This window comes from Osmerus mordax, chromosome 7, assembly GCF_038355195.1.
Source record: "Osmerus mordax isolate fOsmMor3 chromosome 7, fOsmMor3.pri, whole genome shotgun sequence".
Lineage (NCBI taxonomy): Eukaryota > Metazoa > Chordata > Actinopteri > Osmeriformes > Osmeridae > Osmerus > Osmerus mordax.
Genome location: NC_090056.1, coordinates 11,894,625 through 11,919,188, shown reverse-complemented (window position 1 = coordinate 11,919,188; position 24,564 = coordinate 11,894,625). Strand labels below are relative to the sequence as shown.

The following is a 24,564-nucleotide window of genomic DNA, read 5'->3' as shown; positions in this document are numbered from 1 at the left end:
CCTCCCCACTCTCTAATAAAGTCATTTTCTGCCTCATGCCCCAGCTCCATCTGGTTTGGAGTGGTTTGATTCCTTGTGTGTGTCGACATGTGTGCGTGTGTATGTGTGTGTGACTGTTTGTGTGTGACTGTTTGTGTGTGTGTGTGTGTGTGTTATTGTTTGTGTCAAAAAGGGTTTTGAATGTATCCCTCTCTGTAGTCTGCTTCCAACTCTGCCTCGCAAAGCTTTAGAGAGGAAATAATTTCCAACTGAGAAATGTTGTGGGGTGATATCACATGTCCTGGATTAAAGATCAAATGAGCAATCAAGCATGTTTACAAAAACACACATTCATCTTCTCTAGATGGGATCACTGACAGAATCAGATGAGCTGGCCTCACAGAGGTTCTGCAACTACAGTCATCAGAACACATTCACTCGACTGTTTATACTGCCCTCTGAAGCATCAGTCCAGCCACATGCACTGGCTCTCACACACTTTACAGGGATATAAGAATGGATATATAAATTGAGTGAGTGAGCGAGCGAGTGAGCAAGCAAGGGGTTTGTGTTTGCATTGTCATCGTCTGAATCCCGTTCCTTTGTAGATATTGACGAGTGCAGTATAAACCGCGGTGGATGTAAATATGGCTGTGTTAACACGCTGGGGAGCTACGAGTGTACCTGTCCCCCTGGATACAAGCTCCACTGGAACAAGAAAGACTGCATCGGTATGGAACAACACTGCCATCCAGTGGCTGAAAAGCTGTAACTCAACATTGACATTGTAACAACACAATGACAGAGTGGCACAATGCTCTTAAGATAACACTCTCATAGGTCTTTCAGCATCATAAAACTGTATGATTGTGTGATGTTGTCTTTTATGATGCTCCTCTTAGAGCTGGTAAAATGTCTGTCTGGACTTGTGGCTCCAAAAGCCACTCTGACCTGCAGCAAGACGGGCAAGAAAGAAAGCTGTTCCCTCACCTGCGCCTCCAAAGCTCATTATCTGGCAGGTGAATGACTGACACAAGCTTGTCTAAGTATACTGACAGACTAACCACAGACCAATATCAAATGCACTGTGTGCAGTGAATGTGTAAGACTGTGTGACTGGCTTTGTTTTCAGAGTCTGACAGCAGCTACTCTGTGAGCTGTGGCATTCCCATCCTCCGGGGCAAGAATGCATCCAGGCTGAACACCAGCAACAGTCACAGCTGCATTGGTAAGCACACAGCCAGAGGCGGACGTTGGTCCAAGTCAAGGTCAATTGTACCCTCCCATCCACTCTGCTCTGTTTGTCTGTAGAGACTCTGGCCCCTCCAGTGAAGCAGACGGCCTCTTTCAAGATCAAAGATGCCAAGTGTCACCTCCACCCCAAGCTAACTGGCCGGGCAGAGGACAGGGGCCGGGCACTGGGGCCAGGTAAAGACTTGGCCGTGTCATTGTGTTTCAACAACTCTTATGTTTTTATGGTGGTTTCTCATGAGGACAGATCACATTTTAACCGGTTGAAGTCACTACTAACCCATGATTGACTGCTATCTCAGATCTCAGTAACTGAACTAGTAAGACTGTGTTTCTAGGAGGTGGACAGCCCTGCACTAACTGCCTGGTGACGTTTGTCAACCTCAAATGTGACTCTTCTAAGAAGGCTAAAGGGCGACGTGCCCGTAACCCTACCAACAAGGAAGTGACACGTATCACCCTGGAGCTAGAGGCAGAGGTCAAGCCTGGCGACACCACAGGTCAGGATTAAACCTTCATAACTATATAATACATGATCGTCATTAATACTTTAGCCAGACTTCCCATTAACAGCAATAGTATGTTAAGCTAGTGAGAGAACATCTGGTAACAACCAGCCCTGGTGCTGTGTCATGTCAGGGAGCTGTAACCTGAGCTGTCTGAGGCAGCGCATGGAGAAGCAGGTGAAGACCTACATTAAGGCCCTGAAGAAGTCCATCAACCAGGAGCGCTTCCTGATCCGCGTGGCAGGCCTGGAATACGAGGTGGCCCAGAAGCTGCCCCAGACCACCTCAGGACAGGACAACTGTGGCCCCGGCCGAGAGAAGGACAGTGGGCGCTGTGGTAAGACCTGCGGAGTGAAAACAGTGGGATGTTAGCATGTGTCTACAACATGTGGCTCACCATGTGTGTTAGATATGCAGTAGGCGTGTAAGCGTGTGTTCCACAAGTTGGGGGTTACTGTGGGTAGCTACAGGTTGCATCTTTTTAGGCACTCATAAGTTACTGTGTAACTGTCATTGTTGTCCTAGTATCAGTGTGTGTGTGTGTCCAGCTCCCTTACCAGAGCCTCTGTGGCTGTTTTCTCAGTCAGATGCTTGCCAGGCTCTTACTATCATGGGGAGCAGGAGCGCTGTGTCCAGTGCCCACCTGGCACATTCCAGGAAAGGGAGGGTCAGCTGGCCTGTGATCTCTGCCCTGGAAGTGACGGGCATGGACCTGCGGGGGCACGCAACATCTCCTCTTGTGCAGGTATATGGACATTCCTGGTGCCAACTAATGTTCATGATTGGTCAAAGAAGCATATACTGTAGCAGCCTTGCATGGTGCTAAATGTTTGGGGGATAGGATGTTCTTCAAGTGACTATACTGTGCCGGTAAGTAGTTACTGTGCCAGTTGTCTGTATTTACTTGTGTGGGATGTGTCTGTTTGACTGTAGGCCAGTGCCCTACTGGTTACTTCTCCAATGATGGGTTCAAACCCTGCCAGCCATGCCCCCAGGGCAGCTACCAGCCAGACCTGGGCCGCACCCTCTGCTTCCCCTGTGGTGGTGGGCTAGGCACCAAGAGGGAGGGGGCCAGCTCCTTCCATGACTGTGAGGTCAAAGGTCAGGGAATCAATAGTCTCATACAATGATGATTGCTACAAACCTGTCATCGTTCATGGATGTTTTGTAACTTTGTGTGTGCTTCTTGTTCGTCCCTGCAGTTCAGTGCTCTCCTGGCCACTACTACAACACCACAGTTCACCGGTGTATTCGCTGTCCCCTGGGCACGTATCAGACAGAGTTCAGACAGAACTACTGCATCTCCTGCCCGGGGAACACCACTACTGACTTTGATGGGGCCACAAGTGTCTCTCAGTGCAAGAGTAAGTGCCTTGGAATATACTTATCGCCAGTGAAACAAAATTCTTTAATTTGCCCTTTTGACTGACTTTGGTCAATTTTGGTTTAATTTGTGTGTGCTGCAGACAGAGAATGTGGCGGAGAGATGGGCGAGTTCACAGGTTACATTGAGTCACCCAACTACCCAGGGAATTACCCTGCCAATGTGGAGTGTATCTGGAACATCAACCCTCCGAGTAAGCGCAAGATCCTTATCGTGGTTCCTGAAATCTTCCTGCCCTCGGAGGACGACTGTGGAGATGTGCTTGTTATGAGGAAGAACTGTGAGTACTCCTCATATCGCCTAAATCACTGGACTGGGATTGATTCAATTTCATAATCAAAAGCACCCTCTAGTGTGTCAATGGATAACAGTACATCATGGACTTCCTTTATGACATGTATCTTAACATGTACTGTGTTTTAGGACCTGGGATGTTCCGCACCATCAGTGTTTTCAAACTGACACCGACACACTTTAACTCATACACCCTGTCACTTTACCACATTCAGTATTATTTTGTATTCTATATTATTTATTCTATATTATTTTCTTTTATTGTATTTTATATTATATTGTGTAGCTCTGCCAGTCTTTTGTTGTACATTTTCTAAATTGTATTTTATTTATTATGTTTATTGTATGCACCTGCCCACCAAAGTTAATTCCTTGTTTGTGACTTACTTGGCGATTAAACACTAATCTGATTCTCTGCCATGTGTCCTACTGCAGGGTCTGCCACATCCATCACAACTTATGAGACCTGCCAGACATACGAGCGGCCGATCGCCTTCACCGCACGTTCCCGTCGCCTCTGGATCAACTTTAAGTCTAACGAGGCCAACAGCGCCAGGGGCTTCCAGATCCCCTACGTCACCTATGATGGTAACCCCTCAGCCCTGAACGTACCATACCATGAGATGATGAGGTCACTGATAACTCAACTTTAATGTGTGCTGTATGTTGATGGTTGGTTTGTTTCCGTGTACTCACAGAGGACTATGAACAGCTGGTAGAGGACATTGTGAGAGATGGTAGACTGTATGCCTCAGAAAACCATCAAGAAATTCTTAAGGTAAGTGCTTGCTGCGCTATGGATGATAATCTGCATTTTGTTATCAGACTGATGATATATACTAAATAATGTCATTTGTTTTGTTTATTTCAGGATAAAAAGCTGATTAAGACTTTATTTGATGTGCTCGCCCACCCTAACAACTACTTCAAGTACACCACTCGAGAGTCCAACGAAATGCTGCCTCGCTCCTTCATACGCCTCATAAGCAGCAAAGTCTCTGCCTTCCTGCGACCATATAAGTAGTCAATACACATACTACCAATTACCAGATCTTGCCCCTCGACACAGGCAACCACACCCCTTTCACAGGAAGTCAAACACAAAACTTTTTTTTTTTTTCGAGATTTGATTTCCTAAGGCTTTGAGAACACACTTTCCTATGCAGCTTTACAAGTTGTTTGGTTTCTTGGTTTTGGTTTTTCCCAAACAGTCATTGAGGTTAGCCAGCTCAAGACAAAGCAAAGGCTAACTGAAGGATTTTTCTCTCTCTATGATATTTATCGCCGCCCCATTGTGTTGTCATTCTTGTTTTGTGTAGATGGCCTTTTACGTCCTTTCCTTAGTGGTCCCTTGTTTTGCAGCTAGGGGTGGGTCTGTGGTTTCATCTGTAAAGTCTGTGAAATGACAAAACAGACAAGAGTGGTGACTATTTGAGAAAAGAAGAAATGCATTAGAAGGGTGATCAATTTGCCACGAGGTTTGGGCTGAAACTGTATCATGCTTTTTCCACCTGAGTTTCAGCTGCAGCTCTACCATAATACGACAGAGGATGACTCTGCTCTGACCAGTCTGTTCCTTTGAGGCATCTTAGTCCTCAGTGAGCTCTTCTCAAGGAGGGGGACCTGGAGGCTACTGTTACATTCCACTTCATTCAAAGCTTTGTTATATTTGTGCTCTTAGAGCAACTCCTTATTAAGGTATTACTGTTAAAACAGTTATATTGTATGTGTTTTCCTCTGTCAAGATTGTGTAACTGTTACCTACCTTTACAACCTTTCTGTTATTCTATATTCAAGTTAACTTAACAAAGCGTATAAAATGTAGTTTATCATTTCCAGACGAAAATGGAAGTTTTGGAGAGGAAATGGATAACTAGATTTGGTAGAGCCACAGAAGAGACAGAGATGTCTTTTTGGGCTATGCCTATGTGAGCGAGAGAGACAGAGAAATGTCTTTGAGGGACATACGTTTGCTGCTTCTTTTAAAAGGTCACTTTAATTTTTCAATCTCAAGTTGTCTTTTTGGTGTATCTGACTTATACCACACTAAATAGTCTGTTGGTTTAATAGAAGTACAAACATCTCTATCACCAGTTCTTCTAAAAAAATAAAATTACACACACCATACGTCTCTCCGAGGACCACCATTTTTTTTTAACAGTTTTTATTTCAATCTTGTAAATATTGAAAATAAATTAGACGAGGGTTAAAGTCTTTGATCCTAACTAGCTTGAGCAGGTCCCTAAATGATTTTCACCCCCCCCCCCTCCACTCTATTCCAAAAACAGGAGGCCCCCTCCCACCCCAGCTCACACAGCCACTGTCATCCTATCCTTGTCCAGCTAGCTCTTCCAAAGACTGCCCCCCAGGCAGCCCAGTTTAGTATGCTGTGGACAAGAACTATAGAGCCTGCCATCCGACCCTAAGTGCAATGAATTAAAGCAGTACTACTTCATTTAGTTATACTCTTCATAACTTGTGAATAATTGAGACCAGAGTTGTGGGTGTTTGCAGATGTAACTATTGTAGTTAGGATCCCACAGCAACATGAAATCCATTTAATTCACTACTTTACTCCCAAACTAGACAAAACATGAACTTATTATGAAATACTGAATGTCCAGAAACGTAATAATTAAACACCTAAATATAACAAGGGGATATCTCTTTTACACTTAGAACTTATTTTGTGATTGGTTTAAAATAAACAGTACATTTCAGTCCACCAGAAGAGTCGAGCAATTCTCCATTTATTTGGCCTTGCTTCAAACTCCTTGCTCTCAAAATAATAGACACAACCATCTAAATGAAATTACATGTAACAGCCTGCAAAACTGCATATATTCATGCTAATTAAAGAATCTGTTATCAACACCATACAAATGTCATTTAAATACATTGATAATTGAAAAGAAACAATAAATGTAACTGAACTATTAGACAACCGTGTTAACTTCTTTAAAACATTAAATATGCCAAATTGATTGAGAAAACAAATGTAGTTTGTGTAGTAATTCTTTTTGCTGACAATGGCATTGTCAGTGTAAAGCAAATGACAATGATGGTAGGTAACCATGACAGTCAACATTTTGTTGATAAAAGATTTAACAGAATATCACTGCTCTTAATTATTATAGAAGTATGGAATGGATATTCTTGGAGGCCCTTTGACATTTTTATATTTTCCATCATTGTAAATAAAAAAATAAAAAAGGTGTACTTCAAAAGTTATCGTACACTACCTTCACTTAGATGTAAGCACATGAGCTTTGGGATAAGAAAGAGGGGATTGTTACCACATTGTTTCAGTCATAGACATTGCCATGCAATCTCACGGTAAAGAACAACTGTTAAATGTACTGTACATCACACGAACACAGCCCTTTTGTTTCTTTGAGTGTTAAAAAAAGACCAGCTACTAAGCTGTTTATCTTCGGTTGCTGATGGCACAGTGTCAAATTGATTTCCTGATCCAAGAATTTAAATGTCAATATCAACCAGGTCATAGCGCTCACTGTCACAACCCAACTATGCCCCACCCTCTTCTCTCTCCTCCTGCAACCTGAACACAACGGTTTTGTTTGCCTTTTTAACAAGAGTTGAGTTTTCTATGATGTATCATAGAGTGGATAATGGTATTTGCACTTGAAAATTGTTATTGCTCATGTAAAAAATGTCTGGATTTTGTATTGTCTTTTTAAATGAATGGAATTGGTGTTCTTAAATTTCTTGTAGCTCTCGTTTGTTCATAAAACGTTCACTCAATGTGTTCAGTCCATAGAGAACAAGAAGCACATGTATGTGTAAGTATCAACTGTTCAAAATGTACAGAGCTGAAATTAAACAAGGTTATAAACTTGTTACTAACTCCACAAAACACTTATTCAAATAAACATACTGTACTTGAGATTAGTTTCAGAAATTATTTCATGTCTCAATACCTGATACTCATCTTATTTTCTTCAGTTTATATAATAAAGGTTTTCTACTGTCAGTTGCAATAAAGCAAAATGCTGAAAAGATGTTAAATCTTATGTTAAATCATAATAAATATGTTTAGCTTAATATTGGGTAAAAAAAACAGAACCTGAAGTTCTATATTATTGTGACTGTTAAATATGATGGTTTCAGTTGATGTCGGCTGCTTTAAGCAGATGTGCCAGACAGACTCATGTTCACTTCTTCCTTTTCGAGCTGTTAAATGAGAACATAGAAAACTGAGGTTAAAGAATTTCACTTTATGTGCAATAGTTTCTTAAAATGAAAAATAGTGTATAGTGTACCAGTCACATTATTTACACTATTAACATCCCACTAAAGAATTACTGATGTAATTAGTATTTGTATTCTTATTATTTATCTAGAACTCAATGTATAACCTTTATTTGCATTTTGGCGGCTGTTGACTCCATGTCCCATCCTCGGTACAGTAGATCCTTTCTGGTCCAACCAGTGTCCCTCGGCGACACCGGAAGCCAATCATAGTTGGGTACACATAAGGTGGTCCTAGGGAGTCAGTTATTGCCATGTTGGGATCCTCATGGAGATCTTCACACTGCACAGCTGAAGAGCACACAGTCCAGATGTAATGAGAAATTTGCTTTCATGTGAGGGTAGTGGTGGCATGGTAAAAACAGATGTTCCAGATGTTTGGTGTTCCATGATATGATCATTTACCTTGACAGACAGGTGGGTGACCGTCCCAGAATCCAGCCATACATCTCCTGGTAGCCCGTCCAACAAGTTGGTACCTGGTAACAAAAAGGCCACAAAACATTTTTCACTTTATTTTACAGTATCAGTAGGGACATTGTAGACCAGGTGGGCCGCTGCGTAAGAGGATTCAGAACGCAGCGGTCTACAATCTACCCAGACGCTCCCATGTTACCCCGCTCCTCATCTCTCTCCACTGGCTACCTATCATGGCCCGTATCAGATTCAAGACCCTGGTATTGACCTTCCGAGCAGTGAACGGGACTGCACCCGTCTACATCAAGTCTCTCCTGCAGCCTTACACCCCCACCCGTCACCTACGGTCTTCTTCAGACAACCGCCTGGTGGTCCCACCACTCAAGACCGCCCGGTCCCAACACAAGCTCTTCTCCTGTCTGGCCCCCCCAGTGGTGGAATCAACTCCCCACCTCCATCAGAGATACTGACCGTCTCTCCACCTTCAAGAAAAGTCTCAAGACGCACTTGTTCCGGGAGTACAACGGTACTTAGGAATGGTTCGCTAGACCCGATGTTAGTTTCCTCAAGGATCACAATGACTCTTGCTTAGAGACTTGTTGCTCTTGTGGTTAGTGGTAACTGATTTAAATTTTTGTTCTTGCTGTGATATATTGTTTTTATTACTGTTGCTTGCTTTTTTTCCACAGGTACACTTGCACTTATAGCGGTTCATGTTGTTTAATTGTAACTTGTTTAACTACATGCTCTTATGGTTCTTCCCTTTGGCACTTACTTTGGTTGTTCACAATGTGTGCTTCACGTTTTGGCTACTCGCGATGTTTTTTGGCTATCTTGTTGTTATGATCAGTGACCTATGCACTTTGTAAAGCTCTCTCTTGGAAGTCGCTTTGGATAAAAGCGTCTGCTAAATGAATAAATGTAAATGACATGCTTTGCATGCAATTGCTTATGTGCCCTTACCCATGATCACAAACTGCTTTGATGGTATCTCCAAACTGTGTTCCAGCATACTCATAGCTGCCATACAATATCTGTCCAGCATTACCACAGGATTTAGCTGGAGGAGGACAAACATATTCTGGTCATGTATTCAAAACATGTATTCTGGTAAATCAGTTTATGCAACCATTCCCTCCCATAGCCTAAAAACACAGACTTTTGGTGACATACTACAAAGCAGTATGTATGTCACCAAACATATCAGTCAATAGCTGAACTTTATGCACCACTAAATTCTGACAATCAGCTGCTTGTTACTTTTCATAATCAGTGTTGCCTGACATCCTTTACCCTGCATTACCCAGTTAATCCAATGTACTTGTTTTGAACATTTTCATAATTCCAATGTCACTGTCAAAACTAATATGAGTAACTAACCCTAACCCAAAGTAAAGCTCCAAAAGTGTATGTTTAAATACTGTATATTCTTACGTTTACATATCATTTGTAGTGCTGTCCAAGTTCCTCCATTACAGGTGCGGTACGGATGGCCGTCTTTCCATTCATACCCGACATGACACATGTAACGAACCTTGGCTCCCTCAGGAAAGAAGCTCTGTTCTCTGTAGTGGACACTTACGGTGGCACTGGAAATGTAAGCTGGCTGTTTACAGCCAAGTTGTGGTTGGTTTTCTATGGGACATTTTCAAAGCACATGGTAATCAAATGTAGTAGACGTTGACACATTATTTGAAAGATTGACCACAAGGCACCAGATAACCCAAGAAAGGTATATAATTTCACAGGTGACAAACCATTCTGAAAATGAACAGGAAATCCATTAATTCCAACATTCGTAATTCTTACCTGATTGACATGTTGGAACCTCACTCCACTTTCCCTCCTTCAAACAAACAACTTTTGCTGCCCCTCTGAGCTGGTATCCTTCATCACAGGTAATTGTAATTTCTTCACCAGCCCTTTTGTGCTTGCTGGAAAGTTTTCCTTGAGTTATGTTCAATTCTCGGCACTGCAATCCTACAGAAATGATATGTTGATTTGATTAAAAAGGTACCCCAACTGTAACTCAAGTTTAACAATTGCCTTGAAGATGTTTGAAATGCTCATCCATAAAAATCACAGAGTCCACTCATATTGCAGGTGTTTTCAATGACAATCCAACACATGAGAATGTCTCATTTACTTTTGCACTTCGGACGGGGAGAGGTCCAAGTTCCATTAGAGGCACATGTAACAGTGGGTGATCCAATCAAAGTGAAAAAATTTGTACAAGAGAAGGAGAGAGAATCTCCAGCTTTATACTCCGTCTTCTGTCCCACAACCACTGTGTTATTATTTATCTTCTGGTTATGATGAGGTTTGCATGAAGCTGAAGACAGAAGCAAATGAACAAGAAAAAAAGGTTTATCTACACAAATCAATCTCTGTGGAATGATCATCCAAGATTCTCAACTGTAGATTCACTCATTTTTGGGGTTCTTTTAATTTCATATAGGGAAGACACAGAGGGATGTCGGTAGGCTGAAACACATCATTACACTGAGAGGATCTCACCTTTGGACCTCAGACATGTAGGGAGCTGAGGCAGCCATTTGCCTTCTAGACCACAGGAGATCTGCCGAGATCCAGACATGGAGAAGCCTGGGTTGCAGGTGAAGGTCACAGATTCTCCAATGCTGTACACTGACACACTGCCTCCAGTCACCACACCTTCATCTATGGAGGGTTTCTGGCACGTAGTCATGACAGATGGCACCAAGGCAGCTCCTCCCTCTTTATAGGAACAAGACCAGAATCAGAATCAGCTTTACATTCAGTTACCAAAGTTTCTAATTGATTTCTTTGGGATATGTAATCTCTGGGAACCTCTCCCACATAAGAATCTGCCTTCCATACCTTCACAAGTTGGCTGATTCCCACTCCAGCCAGAGCTCTTGCATATGATGTTTGCATTGAACCCTTTCAGTTTGTATCTGTATGTAGTTTGAAGAGAATGAGTGAATGAGTGAAAGCAGTTGGAAGGTGATAACATCAGAACAAACATCTAAATATCAGATTACTTTGATGCTTACCCATCATTGCACACTGGTTGAGCCTGGTCTCCTACTAAACTCCCTTGATATACAAAGCGGCCATTGAGGAGATGAGGAGGAGGACCACATGACTTCTCTGTAGGGAGCGCGATTGTAATTCAGCACAGTGTGTTTAGAGCAACGGTCATACTATATTCGGGACACACTGCACATTGAGACGAATTTACTGTCTGCAAGGAAGCACTAGACTAGAGCATTATGAGTTGGTTACAATGGGACAAAATGTTTTCCCTTTCCAACTAACAAGCATATTATCTGCTAATTTTTTTATTTAAAAAAAAAATTAGTGACAAAATTATACTTACTTTTACACTTTAGTGCTAATTTTGTCCATGTTCCATGTACACACTCGATGAAGCGACTGCCATCGGATGACACATAATCCTCATCGCATTTGTAGTAAACTTTAGCGTGATTGTTGTAGTTTATTCTCCTCTCATCAAGTTTGGTGTACGGATAAGACTGTGGTGGACCGCAATTTGCTGGAAGTTGAGCTGTGGAAATACATTTAGTTAACGGTGTCCGACGTTGTAGTTACAGACATTTTGAACAACGCATTGCCTGAGCCAATGTAGCCTATATCGTCCAAAGAAAGTTTACAATTTCATCAAGTTCTAGAACCTACCTGAGGCATGTACATACGCCAAAAATACGAAACACCATGCTAGATGGTCCATTATGTAGGACATACACCTTGACAACTTCAGCCCTTTATCTTGTTTGAGTTTAGGAAATTGTTGCGCGCACTTTAAAGCCTTAAAATTGGAGGAGGTACAAAATGGGTGGTGTCTCTTTTTTTAACCCTGTCCTAACAAGGGGATCGAGCGTCGCTCGCATCCAGTTAGGACACAGGTGGCCACAACTGTATCCACACAGGCATATATCGAATGTGATAGCCTACTTTAAATTGACAGTTTGAAAAGTATTTAACAATTTCTAACACTTTCAAACGTTTCGAGCTAGATTATTTGCATTTGCGGAGCTGAGGTCACAAATTATATTTGTCAAATATAAATGTAATTGCAGTTTCATGCAAAAATAGAGTGTGTACAAAGAAATTATACTATAGCCTTACACATTTTCTTATTCTTGAAAATTATAGGCTAAATATTTGAATTGTTAATAAAGCTAGATAACAGTTAAAGTGGCGTGAATAATGCTCTAACTTGTGTTAGTTGTACACATTATAGTGTTTTTCCGTTCAGCAATGACTCATGACAGAAGAATAAAGTCACTTGTTGTCTTAACGTGACACTAGGTGTGCTGGAATGGAAACACCAGATACACCCTCAAACACCCTCTAACCTGTTAGACCAAATGTAAGAATGTAGGCCGACTCTTAATCCGTTTCTCCCATGAGTCAGGACTCCCTATTTCAAAACTGAATTTTGTATCATTAGGCTATTGCATAAACAGCAGGTTTTACTTGAGAACTGTACACTTTTACAGAGAACTGACTGCACACTCACCTTACAAAATAATGACGCAATATTTTAGTTTTAGTTGGCAGTCGGCTTAACTGCTCGGTTTATCTGCTCGGCACAAAACAAAGCTGGATGTTTAGTCCTTTCATAATAATACCGATTGACGTCAGATTCACAACAAATGAAGCAAACATAATGTTACTGTGGCTTGCTGCGTTTGTGACGCATACTGTACACATCCTGTTTAAGTTTGGTTTTGGCAGAGAGTGTGATATAGACAATGAAGACTCGTGTTGGGTCTTGTCTCAATGAGACACCACACTGGGTGTAACAGAGGCTGGAAAACGTTGTATTATTTGCAGTGCAACACTGCCCACCTGGACATGCCCTGGCTGTAGAGAGATCTGGTGTTGAGCCACACAAAAAATTGAACGTTATTTATTAAGTGTAAAATATACAGTAAATAATAGTCTTGGGATTTTAAAATATCATAACAAAGTGTCTGTCAACCAGATGTGATGTTACATATTTTCCTTGTGATTCTCAATAATAATAATAAAAAAAAAACATCAAAGCCAAGTACAGTATCATATGACGAGTAGAATGAGCAGTCAGACCATAGCACTTTGTCAAAGAAAACCTGTTTGTTAGAAGTAATTACAACCATACAAATACCATACATTGTTGATATATAACAAAAATAAAACAAAAATACATAATTTTCCAATAAATATGCATTAAAACATTTAACATTATCTTTCAATGTTGAAATATAAAAATATCAGAATAAGAAATAGTGGCCACCCGTATCAGAGCCACTCTGTTGTATAATTTATTCCTACCCTATGTTGCCAGTTGAGCTGCATTCAAAAATACACAGTGTTGCACACATACTGTCCTGTCAAAAAAATAACATGAAGCAGTGCCGATGGAATCCGATGGATTCAGAGTACACAACATTGAAGCCCATGACTGAGGAAAAACGGAATGCAGTGAGGAGGTCCCAAGTGCCAAAAGTTGTGATATAACGGAAGAGAGCGACTACTCTACATCTGTAGTTCAGATACACCTGAGAATGTATTATGATTGGAGGTTAATCTAAGATGTCATGTGGCTTCTAATAGAAGACTCTTTAAGGTGGGCATTAATTAAGCAATAAGGCCAAAGACTGTAAGATGTGTAGGACTGTAAGATAACTAGTAAAACTGTCATCTGTAGAAAGAGTTCAGACTGAGGTAACCTCTTCGTATGGCCTAGGCCACATTGCAGAAATCCAGAAATGTTTACCAGCACTTTTGGGTCTGAATGATTCACTGGAACTATGCTTCTGCACATCAGAAGCAAATGAGGTCATATGGATTGAAAACAAGTGTTGATATTTTTCTCCTAAAGCAGAACCTTAACTTATCATTTGTTGTAAAATCAACTATTTCAATGCAACATTCACAACACATTTACAAGTTAGACACTTTCAGACAGTACATTTGACATATACTGTATTTCGGTGTACAGTGAATTTAACATTGACTTTTGTGCTAGGTATGTTGGTGCTAATACACACAGATGCACAGGCATTGACACAATATGATAAAAGAAACGCTAGCTACATGGCCATAATCAGACATCTGCATCAGAGGCAGTGACTTGCTTCTTCCATTACACTTGACAATCTACTGTAAATAGCAATGCAATAATTTGTTTACAAGGGCCTCAGACACTTGACAACTCCCTTTGGAGAGGAGGGGGAATCAAAGCAATCTAACTGGTATTAGATAGGAAGCTGAAGGGATTCAGATGGCTGAGCGGTTAGGGAACCGGGCTATTAATCAGAAGGTTGCCGGTTTGATTCCAGGCTGCGCACAATGACGTTGTGTCCTTGGGCAAGGCACCTCACCCTAATTGTCCCTGTACTTACTGTAAGTCGCTCTGGGTAAGAGCGTCTGCTAAATGAGTAAATGTAGATGACAGGTCCATTTTTACAAATCTTCTTTAACTGTCGACACCATCACCTGTGTCTCCGGGGCTGAAGTAGTTAACAGACTCCTGTGGAGTGGAGAGATAGAGGAGAGAGGAGGTTGTGGGGGCAGCGGAATAGACAAAGGAGACGGGAAGAGAAAGAGAGAAGATGGGGTCTGGTTAATGGACATGGGTAGAGAAGTGAAGAAAGATGGAGGATGATCACTCCAAAACGACTGGGGGAATTCTGGGTGGATCCTCATGGCGTTTGTTTTGAGTGGCTCTGACCGCACTTGAGCCCAGACTGAGGGAATTTACAACTCAGAGGGAATTTAGTTTTATGTTCCAATTACTTCTCTACACACCCAATATTAAAGAAAGTTTGAATTGTACTTGCTTAGACTCTTAGCTAATTGTACTGGAAACAAGTATAAATAAAGAAGTGTAGGAGGTTATCTAGACAAGTAAGCAGCAGTCCTCACTTGGCTCTGCAGCATCTCCTCCCCCTCGGATGCCTCTGGGAACGGCATGCTGAACAGAGAGGGGGCCAGGGCCTTCTGTGGCTGGGAGGGGTTGCCAGCGCTGTAAAGGCGTGGGCGCTTGACCTGGTCGTGGCTGGAGAGGGGGGTGAAACTGTTCCATCTGAGAAAGGCGGGCAGGCGGACATCTGTATGGACTTTATCCTGGTTCGACAATACAGACATGACAAGTCACATCAGGGTTAAGCAACAAAATCATGTGTATATGTGTCTGTGTTAGTATATACCATGGCGTACAAGGACTTTACATACAGTAATATAACACATTCTAAATATTAAATCATAAATAGAGACAGGTATCTCCATCCTAGGTGTTTAGGTCTTTGTGTCATACTGTATAAAATATGTTCACACTTGCTCGAAAACAAATTAAAAAAATACATAGCCACAAACAACACCAGCTGTAAGGACAGTTGTGGTTTGGTTAGTTTTTCTTGGCCCATTGAAAAGGAGGCAGCTCTACTCCAGTCTCTGTGGTCATGCTTATAAGTGTGACACACCAGGGACAGGGACATCTGGTGAACACACAGAACAGTGACGTGTCTACACTTCTACTATCCTACGGTACATGTTGTACCACCGGGCGATAGTGAGAAAATGAGGAGATATGATTCCACAAACATCCTGTTGGGCTCCATTTGTAAGGATAGCCTAAGATCTATTTTACTGTGTATGACCACAGTAAAATTCTGAAGTGACATAAATTTCCCCTTGTGGGATACTAAAGTTCACCTTGACCTTGACTACATCACTACACATGGAACAGATCATACAGAACAGCAACATATTGGATTTGACAATATTATGAATGAAGACAGGAGCTCCTACTTACTAGTGGTCTCTCTCTGTGTGTGTTAACAGCCTCCACCCCCAGATCAAACATGTCTACCTTGCAGCCTGGAGGGTAGAGGACAGAGAGATGGTGCATGACAACCCCATAAAACCGGGGGCATAGGTTTCATTATACATGTGTGCAACACTGTTGGAAAACAGCAAATCTGTCTCCCCCACCTTATTAAGAAAATCACTTTTAATGGCCACATCCAAAAAGCTGTCTCAACCACATTTGAAAACAAACCTACGCCCCTGAATTGGATTTTGTCTACCCAAAATAAAACTTTTTAGAGCATGCATTGAAGAGGTTACGTCCTACCATAAGCCACTGGGGTGAGCTTTATGACTGTGTGAAGGGGGCACTTCATGTAGGGCAGGTCATCTGTTCAGAAATAGATATGACAAGTAATGATAAGTGTCAGTCCATTTTCACATCTTGTCACATACTGATTATTCACACATAATCTGCAAGTTTCTTATTTTGATAATAATAGATCTAGAAGACACAATAGCATACCAGTAATACCAAGCAGCTTCTCTTTACAATGACATCTGGGCAACTCTGGGAGTGGGTGGCAGTGCTGGTCAGAGGTGACTAGTCATTGTGTAAGCAAGCAGCAGACTGTGGTTTTAACTTTACAGGCTTAAACAGACCTAGGTCACTTCCTGCCCTGATTTGGCAGCATAATTTAAGAATAGCATGTGACATTTAGAATAAATTGCTACTTCTACTTTTCCACTTTTTCTTAGACTGAAGGAAAATGCAGTCGGAGCAAAGATTAGTAAAAAGATGTGTATCATAATCACAATAATATCATAAAGAATATGCATTCTCAAAATGTGCACCCTGTATTGTATATTTGATTTAGTGTGTGTATCAGAGTTTCAATTCTACAAGGCTATCAACGGGTTTGGGCCTGTCAAGACTTGCCTTTGTATTGTGTCTACAGTAGTAGCAATGAAACAACAACAAAAAACTACTTGCGACACTGAGCTGTCTTTATTTTCCTCTCTTTAATTACAAAACAAATAATTTATAACCCAGAAAGAAAGACCCCAGGCCTCTGACACAGGCTATGACTGTGACTGATGCAACCCTTTAATAGCCACAAAATAGCAGGCAACCACAGCACGTATTTACTATGCAGCCCATTATTATGTTTTTCCATTTATGGAAATCTGTTTAAGGCAGGTACAGGTTACAACGTGAGTTTTACAGAAGTTCCCTGTTTTACATTTACATTTAGTCATTTAGCAGACGCTCTTATCCAGAGCGACTTACAGTAAGTACAGGGACATTCCCCCCGAAGCAAGTTGGGTGAAGTGCCTTGCCCAAGGACACAATGTCATTTGGCACGGCTGGGAATCGAACTGGCAACCTTAAGATTACTAGCCCGACTCCCTCACCGCTCAGCCATCTGACTCCCATGCATGTTTTGTCTACACAATTTTGTTAGAGTGACCTCTACTTCACTTTGCTGTAGTGAATCTCACAGTTCGGGTTTGGGTCAAGCCTGGATCTTTCTTGACAAATGAAAATCCAGTCAACACTTGGGCTTCAGTTAAGGTCTGAGAAGAATTATCTGTATATAGTGTACTGTAGTGTACCTGCATTTTTGTCCAGGAAGTAAGCCAGAAGACAGCGCATAACAGCCTGATGACAGATGACCAGCACGTTGCCTTGACGCTCCAGCTCCATAATGACAGGCTCCAGTCGCTGTACCAGGTCCTGGTAGGACTACGGAGAGACCAGAAGGACACACTGAGCACAGCACCATATGTACCGGGCCATAGACAGACAAGGCCTCTTAAGGCCAAACAACTGTCCTTACCTCTCCTCCTGGGTAGCGGTAATGGTATTTGTCCTGGTCCCTCATAGCAAACTCTTCAGGGTAGGTTTGCTTTATCATGTCATAGCTCATCTCCTCACATACACCCTGAGGAACACACAATAGAATGTTCAAGATACATTGTGTTTCCTGGGGGTCTTGGGTGCTTTCCTGTTCTGTGGTGATGGACTGACAGCATCTATCTCATTGAGGATCTTCCACTGCTCGTAGGGAATGCCCAGCTCCTCAGCAGTCTGGATGGTCCTTCTCAGCTGGCTGGTCCACACCTTCAGATCAGACAGACCGTGTTCCTCAACAAAGTCCTTCAGAGCTGCAGAAAACTGACATAGCAGGAGAATCCACAGCAAAGAGTCAGAGACTTTAGAAAAGGTTTATATCGAGGTTGGTTTGATCCTGTCTACGGATATCATTTAAGATCCAGATAGAACTAGAAGCACCTGTTTCCCTCTGGCAGAAAGCTCAGAATCACCCCCGATACGCCCCTCCAAATTGTAGTCACTCTCGCCGTGGCGACACAGGTAGATGGAGTGGGAGTGCACGTGAATGTTCATGAGGTAGTAAACGATCTTGCTCTGGATGTAGTCCTGCACCCGGTTGACCAGGAAACGGCGTCCCACATCGATGACCTGTATGAAGGACAGGTCCCTAGTATCAGAGGACAGGACAGTGTCAGTGACCAGATATAACCTCCATCCAGTTAAGATGAAGATATTGTATAAATATTGAGTTTTAAACAAATGCATATAAAAAAAATCCTTAATGACAAAGTATTGACATTTGACATTTAGTCATTTAGCAGACGCTCTTATCCAGAGCGACTTACAGTAAGTACAGGGACATTCTCCCCGAGGCAAGTAGGGTGAAGTGCCTTGCCCAAGGACACAACGTCATTTGGCACTACCGGGAATCGAACCAACAATCTTCTGATTAATAGCCCGACTCCCTAACCGCTCAGCCATCTGACCCCCTTCCCTGTATTCCATAACTCCATCTGTTACAGTAGTGACAGTCTGAATTTTCTTTTCTTTAAACCCCCCCAATACCTAACATGGTCACCTAGTCAATTTCTGCTTTAGAGGATGTTTGGAGAAGCCTAAAAGATTACGCAACTTGCCATATTGAACGTGGTCCAGAGGAATTCACTGAGCGTGAGGTTTCCCAGTCATAAGACCTTCGGTAAGATGCCATCTTTTGATTAAGATCATTTCTTCAGAACTTACTGTAACAACTTGCCATAAAACTGTGGTTTAAGGCCTTAAGCAATTTTGTCTGTGAATGTTAAATAACATATGATGGAAATGTGGATATAAAATACTGTAAGTGATTCAAGTTTGTGTGACTTGGGTGTCTTTTTACCGATAGACAGTAAAAGATCAGGTTTCAGCCACGTATAAGAAAAACGATCGTCTGTCTACTCTGAGAAATATCTCCACCTGCTGGGTGAACTGTGAAGACACCTTGAGATTACACAAAATAATAAATGTAATGTAACGTTCTCTTACTTATCATATTCATCAGGGTCTAATGTCTGGTAAGTAACTTTGTAACATTCTATCCTTTTCAGGAAATCTTCCATCACACTCTCTCTGTCTCTCGTTGGGTAATCTGGACTGGACACCTTCACATCCTACAGAAGAGACAGTGAGGCTCAGGAGAAGCAAGATGATTAGTTGTGGACCCCAGAAAACATAGTTGCCGCTTTGTGTCAATGAATGGGGTTAGATCTACATTCACAAATGAAGTCATGGGCTACAATGGGAGTGGTTAGCTCACAAAGACAGCCAGTGAAATACGCTGAGCTGAGTTAAGGTTGAGTTGGTGCATGATTTACCAGAATATTTTCAGCTATGACATCGGGATCGTCACAAACAGATTCTACAAAGAACACCTGCAAACAAAGCCAATCGTCACCAAACACATACAGAACATTTACACATGTACATATGGTCACCTTTAAAACATCACCTATGTGGTAATACAATTAATCTGAATGTCAAGTAATAGGATCATATTGAGGACTTTGAGGACATGAGTCAAGACGAAAGCAACCCTAACCTTGTAAGCATTGTCTTCAGCTACTCTGAGAATCAGTTCCCTCCTTTCTCTGGTGGTGTTGGTGGCATCAAAAACCTGGGACATTTCACAAGGACACAGGTAAATCACACCAACATAAATAGTATGTACGATTGTCGTTTCTAATGAAACCAAAGAAGCATTACAAATGGAACTTGGAACACTTGACCATTGGTGTTTAGAACCAGTCTTGTGTTTGCATTAGTAACCTGTAACATCTGAAAGCTTAGAGAATTGCGATGTTGTGTTATGTGTCCTTACAGCAATCTGGCCTCCTTCTTCATTCAGATAGGCCTTGACATCCTGCAGTGCCACAACAGCACACTGTCTGGAGAGACACATTTACACACACCCCAAGTCAGTGCTTACGGCCACGTAGATCAATGTAACATGCACATACAACACAAGTAAAAAAACTATTGAGCATTTGTGTCATGTAAATTTCCCAGCACACAAAGCTATTGATATCAATTAAGTTTATAATAAAACATCTTCATCACCAAGTATTAAACTAAGGGAGGCCAGGGAAATGGGAGGCTGCCAACATAATCCCTATACAACTAATGAGATGCTTTGTTTTGAGTCAACAGGAAGTCTTGTAAACCAGGCTATACTTTATTATAGAGGTTACACTTGCAGTAATACAGTAATGCTACCTATACTTGTCACAGGCCCACATAGCTGTGAGAGGGAGAGGACACTTACTTTCTGATCGTCATGGCCTCCTCATTGTCATGTCTAAAGAAGTCATAGGACTTGTATGACTTCACGGCTTCTCTCCTGTAGACTCCGAGGTTGAACACTGAAAGGTAGACAGATGCCTGTCATAATGAGACTCAGGCTAACAGCATTACCTGTTTCTTCCTATAGCCCTGAACTGTTGAAGTCAAGCAGGTTCGTCGGTATGACAAAATGTTGACATAAAGGTCTACAGAAACTGGTTGCTAGAGCATACCAACTGAATGTAGTGGTTGTCTGGAACAATAGACACTCGTAGAGAGGACTCATTATTTGGGTACTTAGTAGGTAACACAACCATAAATAGATTGACATTTGACTGAAATGTTACTTTCTAACAATACATTTTTATGTATTGTAAGGGTGTAATAGTATACGATTGCACAACACCTGATTAAAACGTAGCTACATTTTCCGTAGATTTAACCAACTCTCTTTAGTTTGTGTCGGAAACGGTGACGTGTGGTGGTGTGAATTCCTTCACAAGGTATGGTGTCAAAGTTGACCTGGTCCAAACACACTCAATGCTGGTAGCTGCAGTCTATACCACTAGCACCCATTGTGATGCCAGTATGCTTACCCCGGGTTGGCACTCCTATCCAGTTGAGGTAGCGAGTCAGCTTCTTGGACATGTAGGTCTTCCCCCTGGCAGGTAGGCCAATCATCACAATCACAGTTGGTGAGTTGGTCATGTAGGAGGCCCATGCTGTGAACACAAAAAATAAACATTTTAAATAGACTACACATTGTTAATTATTTACAAGAGAGAGTGCCTACAAATTCATCCTCAACCTTACAATTCCATGTCTATCCAGAGGCCTTTACTAGTGGTGAATGTTTCCCAAGCATCAGCAGCAGCCACTAACCAATCATGAACACATCCTGTGTTTAAAGGGTCAATTCAAAACAAACCCAGGACTTCTGGAGGAGGTCACTGAAGGAGGTCCAGTTCTATGTGCTCTGTTTCTGGTTTAACATACTGTTCATCTCTCAAGTCCATATAAGGCCATCCCATCTCCCATGCTAAAAAACTGCAATTGACAAGACCCAACAAGTCTGTCACATTCTAGAATCAGGTGGGTCAAAACTTGAAGAGGGTTAGCAAACAGTCTAACAACCAAAAGCAATGTACAGTATGTGAACGATGGAGCAAGTTTCTGCTTACTTATTCATCAGTGACTGTCTGTTAAACCTTTACTGATTACATATTCAATCTACCTTGAGTTTCACTGAAGCATGTTGCTCTTGCCTTAACCCATTCTTCACACACCAGAGGGGCGTTCACAAGCATGTGTCACTTGGAGTACCACGTTCCATATTTTCCAATATTACCATATTGTGAAGACAGCACTCTAAACCAGTGAATCACAAAATGGACCAAAAAACTACATGTGTTTATTACACGTCCACCCAACTAGATATACATCTTCCAATGATTTCTTCTATAGATGCACTATAGAGAGCATACTGACTGGTTGCATCACAGTGTGGTATGGGAGCTGCACAGACAGGGACCGCAAGGCCCTACGTAGTGTGGTCAAGTCTGCTGAGTTCATCATTGGCAGGAAGCTCCCTGCCCCACAGGACACGTACCACACACGATGCCTCAGGAAAGCTGGCAGGATTCTAAGAGACTATTATCACCCATCCTTCAGTCTTTTTACTCTGTTACCTTCTGGCAGGCGATACCGAAGCATTCTGTCACGCACACGAAGACTGGACTAAAGCTTCTTTCCAAGTGCCATCAGGCTTTTGAATGAACATTGATATGGACGCTGATACACAGTCGACACTTCTCACAAGCCATTTTACACACTGTCACTTTCAGCCACTGGTTGCACTTTTAGCTACTGGTTGCACTTTCGGCTACTGGTTGCATCAGCAATATTACTCTAATTGTACCCTGCTTGTCTTAGGTTAGTAAAGGTTATTAGATTAGTATAGGTTAATATGTGAATTAGAGGTTTAGTATACCGTATTGTATATTATTTTGTATATTTGGAGGTTTATTATACTATATTTTAGCTTATCATGGGGGTAATCTTCTGTGCATCTGACAATAAAATACTTGAACTGAACTTGAACTGAATTCACCTGCAGTGCATGCCACTGCCACAATAAGATTATATAACTAATGCCCACAGTACACATTGACAACAGATCAGGTTGACAGTTGACAAAGCCTGAAGGTTTCATCTGACGAGGAGAATAGCAAAGGATTATAACTGGATAATAACAGCAATAATACATGTCAATAATACAGGTCCTCGGCTCATATACTTACAGCATTTTTTCTCAGTAGTCCTGGGCTCAGTTATGTTCCCCTCTGTTGCATTGCCCTGAGCTCTGGCTCTCTGTTGGTTGGCAGCCATGATACACCAGGGCTCAGTGGTTCACTGTGTCCTGGGCCTGGGCCTGTCACAGCAGTGTGCCGGCGGGAGAGGCTGAGGTCAGGTCACTCTTAACAAGGTGAACTCATCTGCGCTCTCATTGGGATTCTGCATGACATGACAATGGCTGATCCATCAATAGACACATTGATAGCAGACGGCTACCTACTGTGGGTGCAGTGAGGTAAATCAACTTCAACTACAAACCAAAGTTTCTGCCCACTAATGCATTTTTATTAAAGTAGAAAATGTACCGCAAGTCTTAGAGGGACACAAATGTCTATCATCTGGGTGTAACATCACTGCAGGCGTATGGATCATCATTAGCATCACCTCTTACTGACACATACCAAAATGTATTACTGAATTATTTAGCACTTTGATTTAAAATACCGAAGCGCTAGCTAAAACGAATGAACTGTTCTATTCATGTTATTTTTCATATTGACTTTATCTTGCCCCAATGCGTTAGGCTAGCCATTTCTAAACAAACTATTAGCTACACAAAAAACTATGACCATGGAGAAATACATTTAGCTACATTCGCTAAAAAGGTTGCTACGGCCACGGGGAACTTACCAAACTGCAGGTGTAACCCACACAAATGCTGTTTCCCTCTTTCAGTGGCTTTTTCACTTTGATCGCATCACGTATTTTATTATTGTAGCTCCTCCCCGACGTCTACAGGAAGCAGATGGTTGAGTTTGTGACTCTTCTTTAATCCTTCTTTAAAAGCTGATCTAGGGTCAGTAAAAAAAAAAAAAAAAAGCAAAAATCGGAAAAGACAACGCAAATTGGTCTGAGATCAGCATCTTTAGCTGCATAAGCGCTGTCTTATCTTATGCAACTGACTGGGTCTAAGGTCTAACAGCAGGTGGTGCTGATGTAGATCCAAACAGATCCACATCATTCACAAGATTCTTCAAGATTCTTCTCACCTTGTCCTCCCTGCTCTCTCATTGCAAAAAAAGACAAACAAACGGTTTATTGGAAGCCACTTCTTTATTCCTTCAAATAAAACCCTCACAGTCTACCTATTAGTACCTATACTGTACTATTACAGATTTAACACCTTCCTACCTTCCCTTCCCCTTCACCAGTAGAATATGTGCTTGTTTTGTGAAGCAGGTCAATTACTTTGCATTGTAAAGTAATGACCATCAACCAGTTTTGCTTTCAGGAAGAGAATTCTGGCAACTAACCTACACATGGTTAAAAGGATTGTGTTTATTCAAAAACACAAAATGGATAATGGTGAAATGGTCTGTCCTGTCCCATACCCTGAAGAGACTCATGGAAACAAAGTTCATATAAATCCAGACCTTTTCGATTCCTATCTGTTGTGACCAAATCGTTATGTGTTCACAATAGTCACAAGGTTCATAGGATCCGATACTGTACTAACTGTCGCTTCCAGCCATGTGTCCATAATAGCCCTTAATTACTTAAGACTGGTCGGTTTACTCACTGCCTGAGGGTCCCTGATCAGGCCAGCCTCATGAGGGATGGATCATGAAGATGGGAGGGGTGCACCAGAGATCTGCCTTACATTCCAGAACAGGAGAACAAACTGAAGTCTGGAACAAACCCTGCTGCATAGT

General features: G+C 41.8%; 3 protein-coding genes across 5 annotated transcripts in view; 1 reads left to right on the top strand and 2 right to left on the bottom strand.

Moving 5' to 3' along the window:
• Positions 1–5,890, top strand: part of scube3 (signal peptide, CUB domain, EGF-like 3) — a 44,467-nt gene extending 38,577 nt beyond the window's left edge. The window contains exons 11-23 of the mRNA XM_067239049.1: positions 588–710; positions 882–998; positions 1,112–1,207; positions 1,291–1,407; positions 1,569–1,730; positions 1,870–2,073; positions 2,320–2,481; positions 2,670–2,837; positions 2,939–3,100; positions 3,203–3,400; positions 3,850–4,002; positions 4,113–4,192; positions 4,286–5,890. Of these exons, the coding sequence (XP_067095150.1) occupies positions 588–710; positions 882–998; positions 1,112–1,207; positions 1,291–1,407; positions 1,569–1,730; positions 1,870–2,073; positions 2,320–2,481; positions 2,670–2,837; positions 2,939–3,100; positions 3,203–3,400; positions 3,850–4,002; positions 4,113–4,192; positions 4,286–4,438 (1,895 nt within the window). The 3' untranslated portion in view covers positions 4,439–5,890. The remainder of the gene's footprint in view (positions 1–587; positions 711–881; positions 999–1,111; positions 1,208–1,290; positions 1,408–1,568; positions 1,731–1,869; positions 2,074–2,319; positions 2,482–2,669; positions 2,838–2,938; positions 3,101–3,202; positions 3,401–3,849; positions 4,003–4,112; positions 4,193–4,285) is intronic.
• Positions 5,891–5,919: 29 nt separating this feature from the next.
• On the bottom strand, positions 5,920–11,916 carry LOC136946271 (C4b-binding protein alpha chain-like). 2 transcript variants are annotated; one of them, XM_067240565.1, is made up of 12 exons: positions 11,785–11,916; positions 11,465–11,653; positions 11,139–11,235; positions 10,963–11,039; positions 10,621–10,839; positions 10,250–10,435; positions 9,913–10,083; positions 9,538–9,738; positions 9,067–9,163; positions 8,092–8,165; positions 7,794–7,977; positions 5,920–7,608 (listed from the first exon to the last, which is right to left on the bottom strand). In XM_067240565.1, exons 1-11 carry the CDS (start codon positions 11,846–11,848, stop codon positions 7,796–7,798), a joined length of 1,557 nt encoding a protein of 518 aa, XP_067096666.1. In that variant the 5' UTR covers positions 11,849–11,916; the 3' UTR covers positions 5,920–7,608; positions 7,794–7,795. The 2 variants fall into 2 exon arrangements, with proteins under 2 accessions (XP_067096666.1, XP_067096667.1); XM_067240566.1 differs by lacking the exons at positions 5,920–7,608; positions 7,794–7,977 and having other exon boundaries at positions 8,092–8,225; positions 9,036–9,163.
• A 1,089-nt stretch (positions 11,917–13,005) lies between these two features.
• On the bottom strand, positions 13,006–23,627 carry LOC136946270 (6-phosphofructo-2-kinase/fructose-2,6-bisphosphatase 2-like). Of its 2 annotated transcripts, XM_067240563.1 has the most exons (17): positions 23,543–23,627; positions 22,858–23,071; positions 21,154–21,279; positions 20,541–20,637; positions 20,097–20,163; positions 19,818–19,892; positions 19,594–19,650; positions 19,265–19,389; positions 18,877–18,933; positions 18,200–18,407; positions 17,936–18,082; positions 17,745–17,849; positions 17,521–17,650; positions 16,232–16,294; positions 15,911–15,975; positions 15,022–15,222; positions 13,006–14,626 (listed from the first exon to the last, which is right to left on the bottom strand). In XM_067240563.1, the coding sequence occupies exons 2-17, from the start codon at positions 22,943–22,945 to the stop codon at positions 14,573–14,575; spliced, it is 1,665 nt and encodes a 554-aa protein (XP_067096664.1). In that variant the 5' UTR covers positions 22,946–23,071; positions 23,543–23,627; the 3' UTR covers positions 13,006–14,572. The 2 variants fall into 2 exon arrangements, with proteins under 2 accessions (XP_067096664.1, XP_067096665.1); XM_067240564.1 differs by lacking the exon at positions 18,877–18,933.
• Positions 23,628–24,564: the final 937 nt, after the last annotated feature.

Coding starts and splice junctions, on each gene's coding strand:
- LOC136946271 (XM_067240565.1), bottom strand. CDS start 11,848: ATGTCCTACATAATGGACCATCTAGCATGGTGTTTCGTATTTTTGGCG. Junction 11,040..11,138: donor CAACCAGTGTGCAATGATGG/GTAAGCATCAAA, acceptor AACTACATACAG/ATACAAACTGAAAGGGTTCA. Junction 10,840..10,962: donor GAATCAGCCAACTTGTGAAG/GTATGGAAGGCA, acceptor GTTCCTATAAAG/AGGGAGGAGCTGCCTTGGTG.
- LOC136946270 (XM_067240563.1), bottom strand. CDS start 22,945: ATGGCTGCCAACCAACAGAGAGCCAGAGCTCAGGGCAATGCAACAGAG. Junction 19,390..19,593: donor TCATAGCTGAAAATATTCTG/GTAAATCATGCA, acceptor TCTCTTCTGTAG/GATGTGAAGGTGTCCAGTCC. Junction 15,976..16,231: donor GCTCACCCCAGTGGCTTATG/GTAGGACGTAAC, acceptor TCTACCCTCCAG/GCTGCAAGGTAGACATGTTT.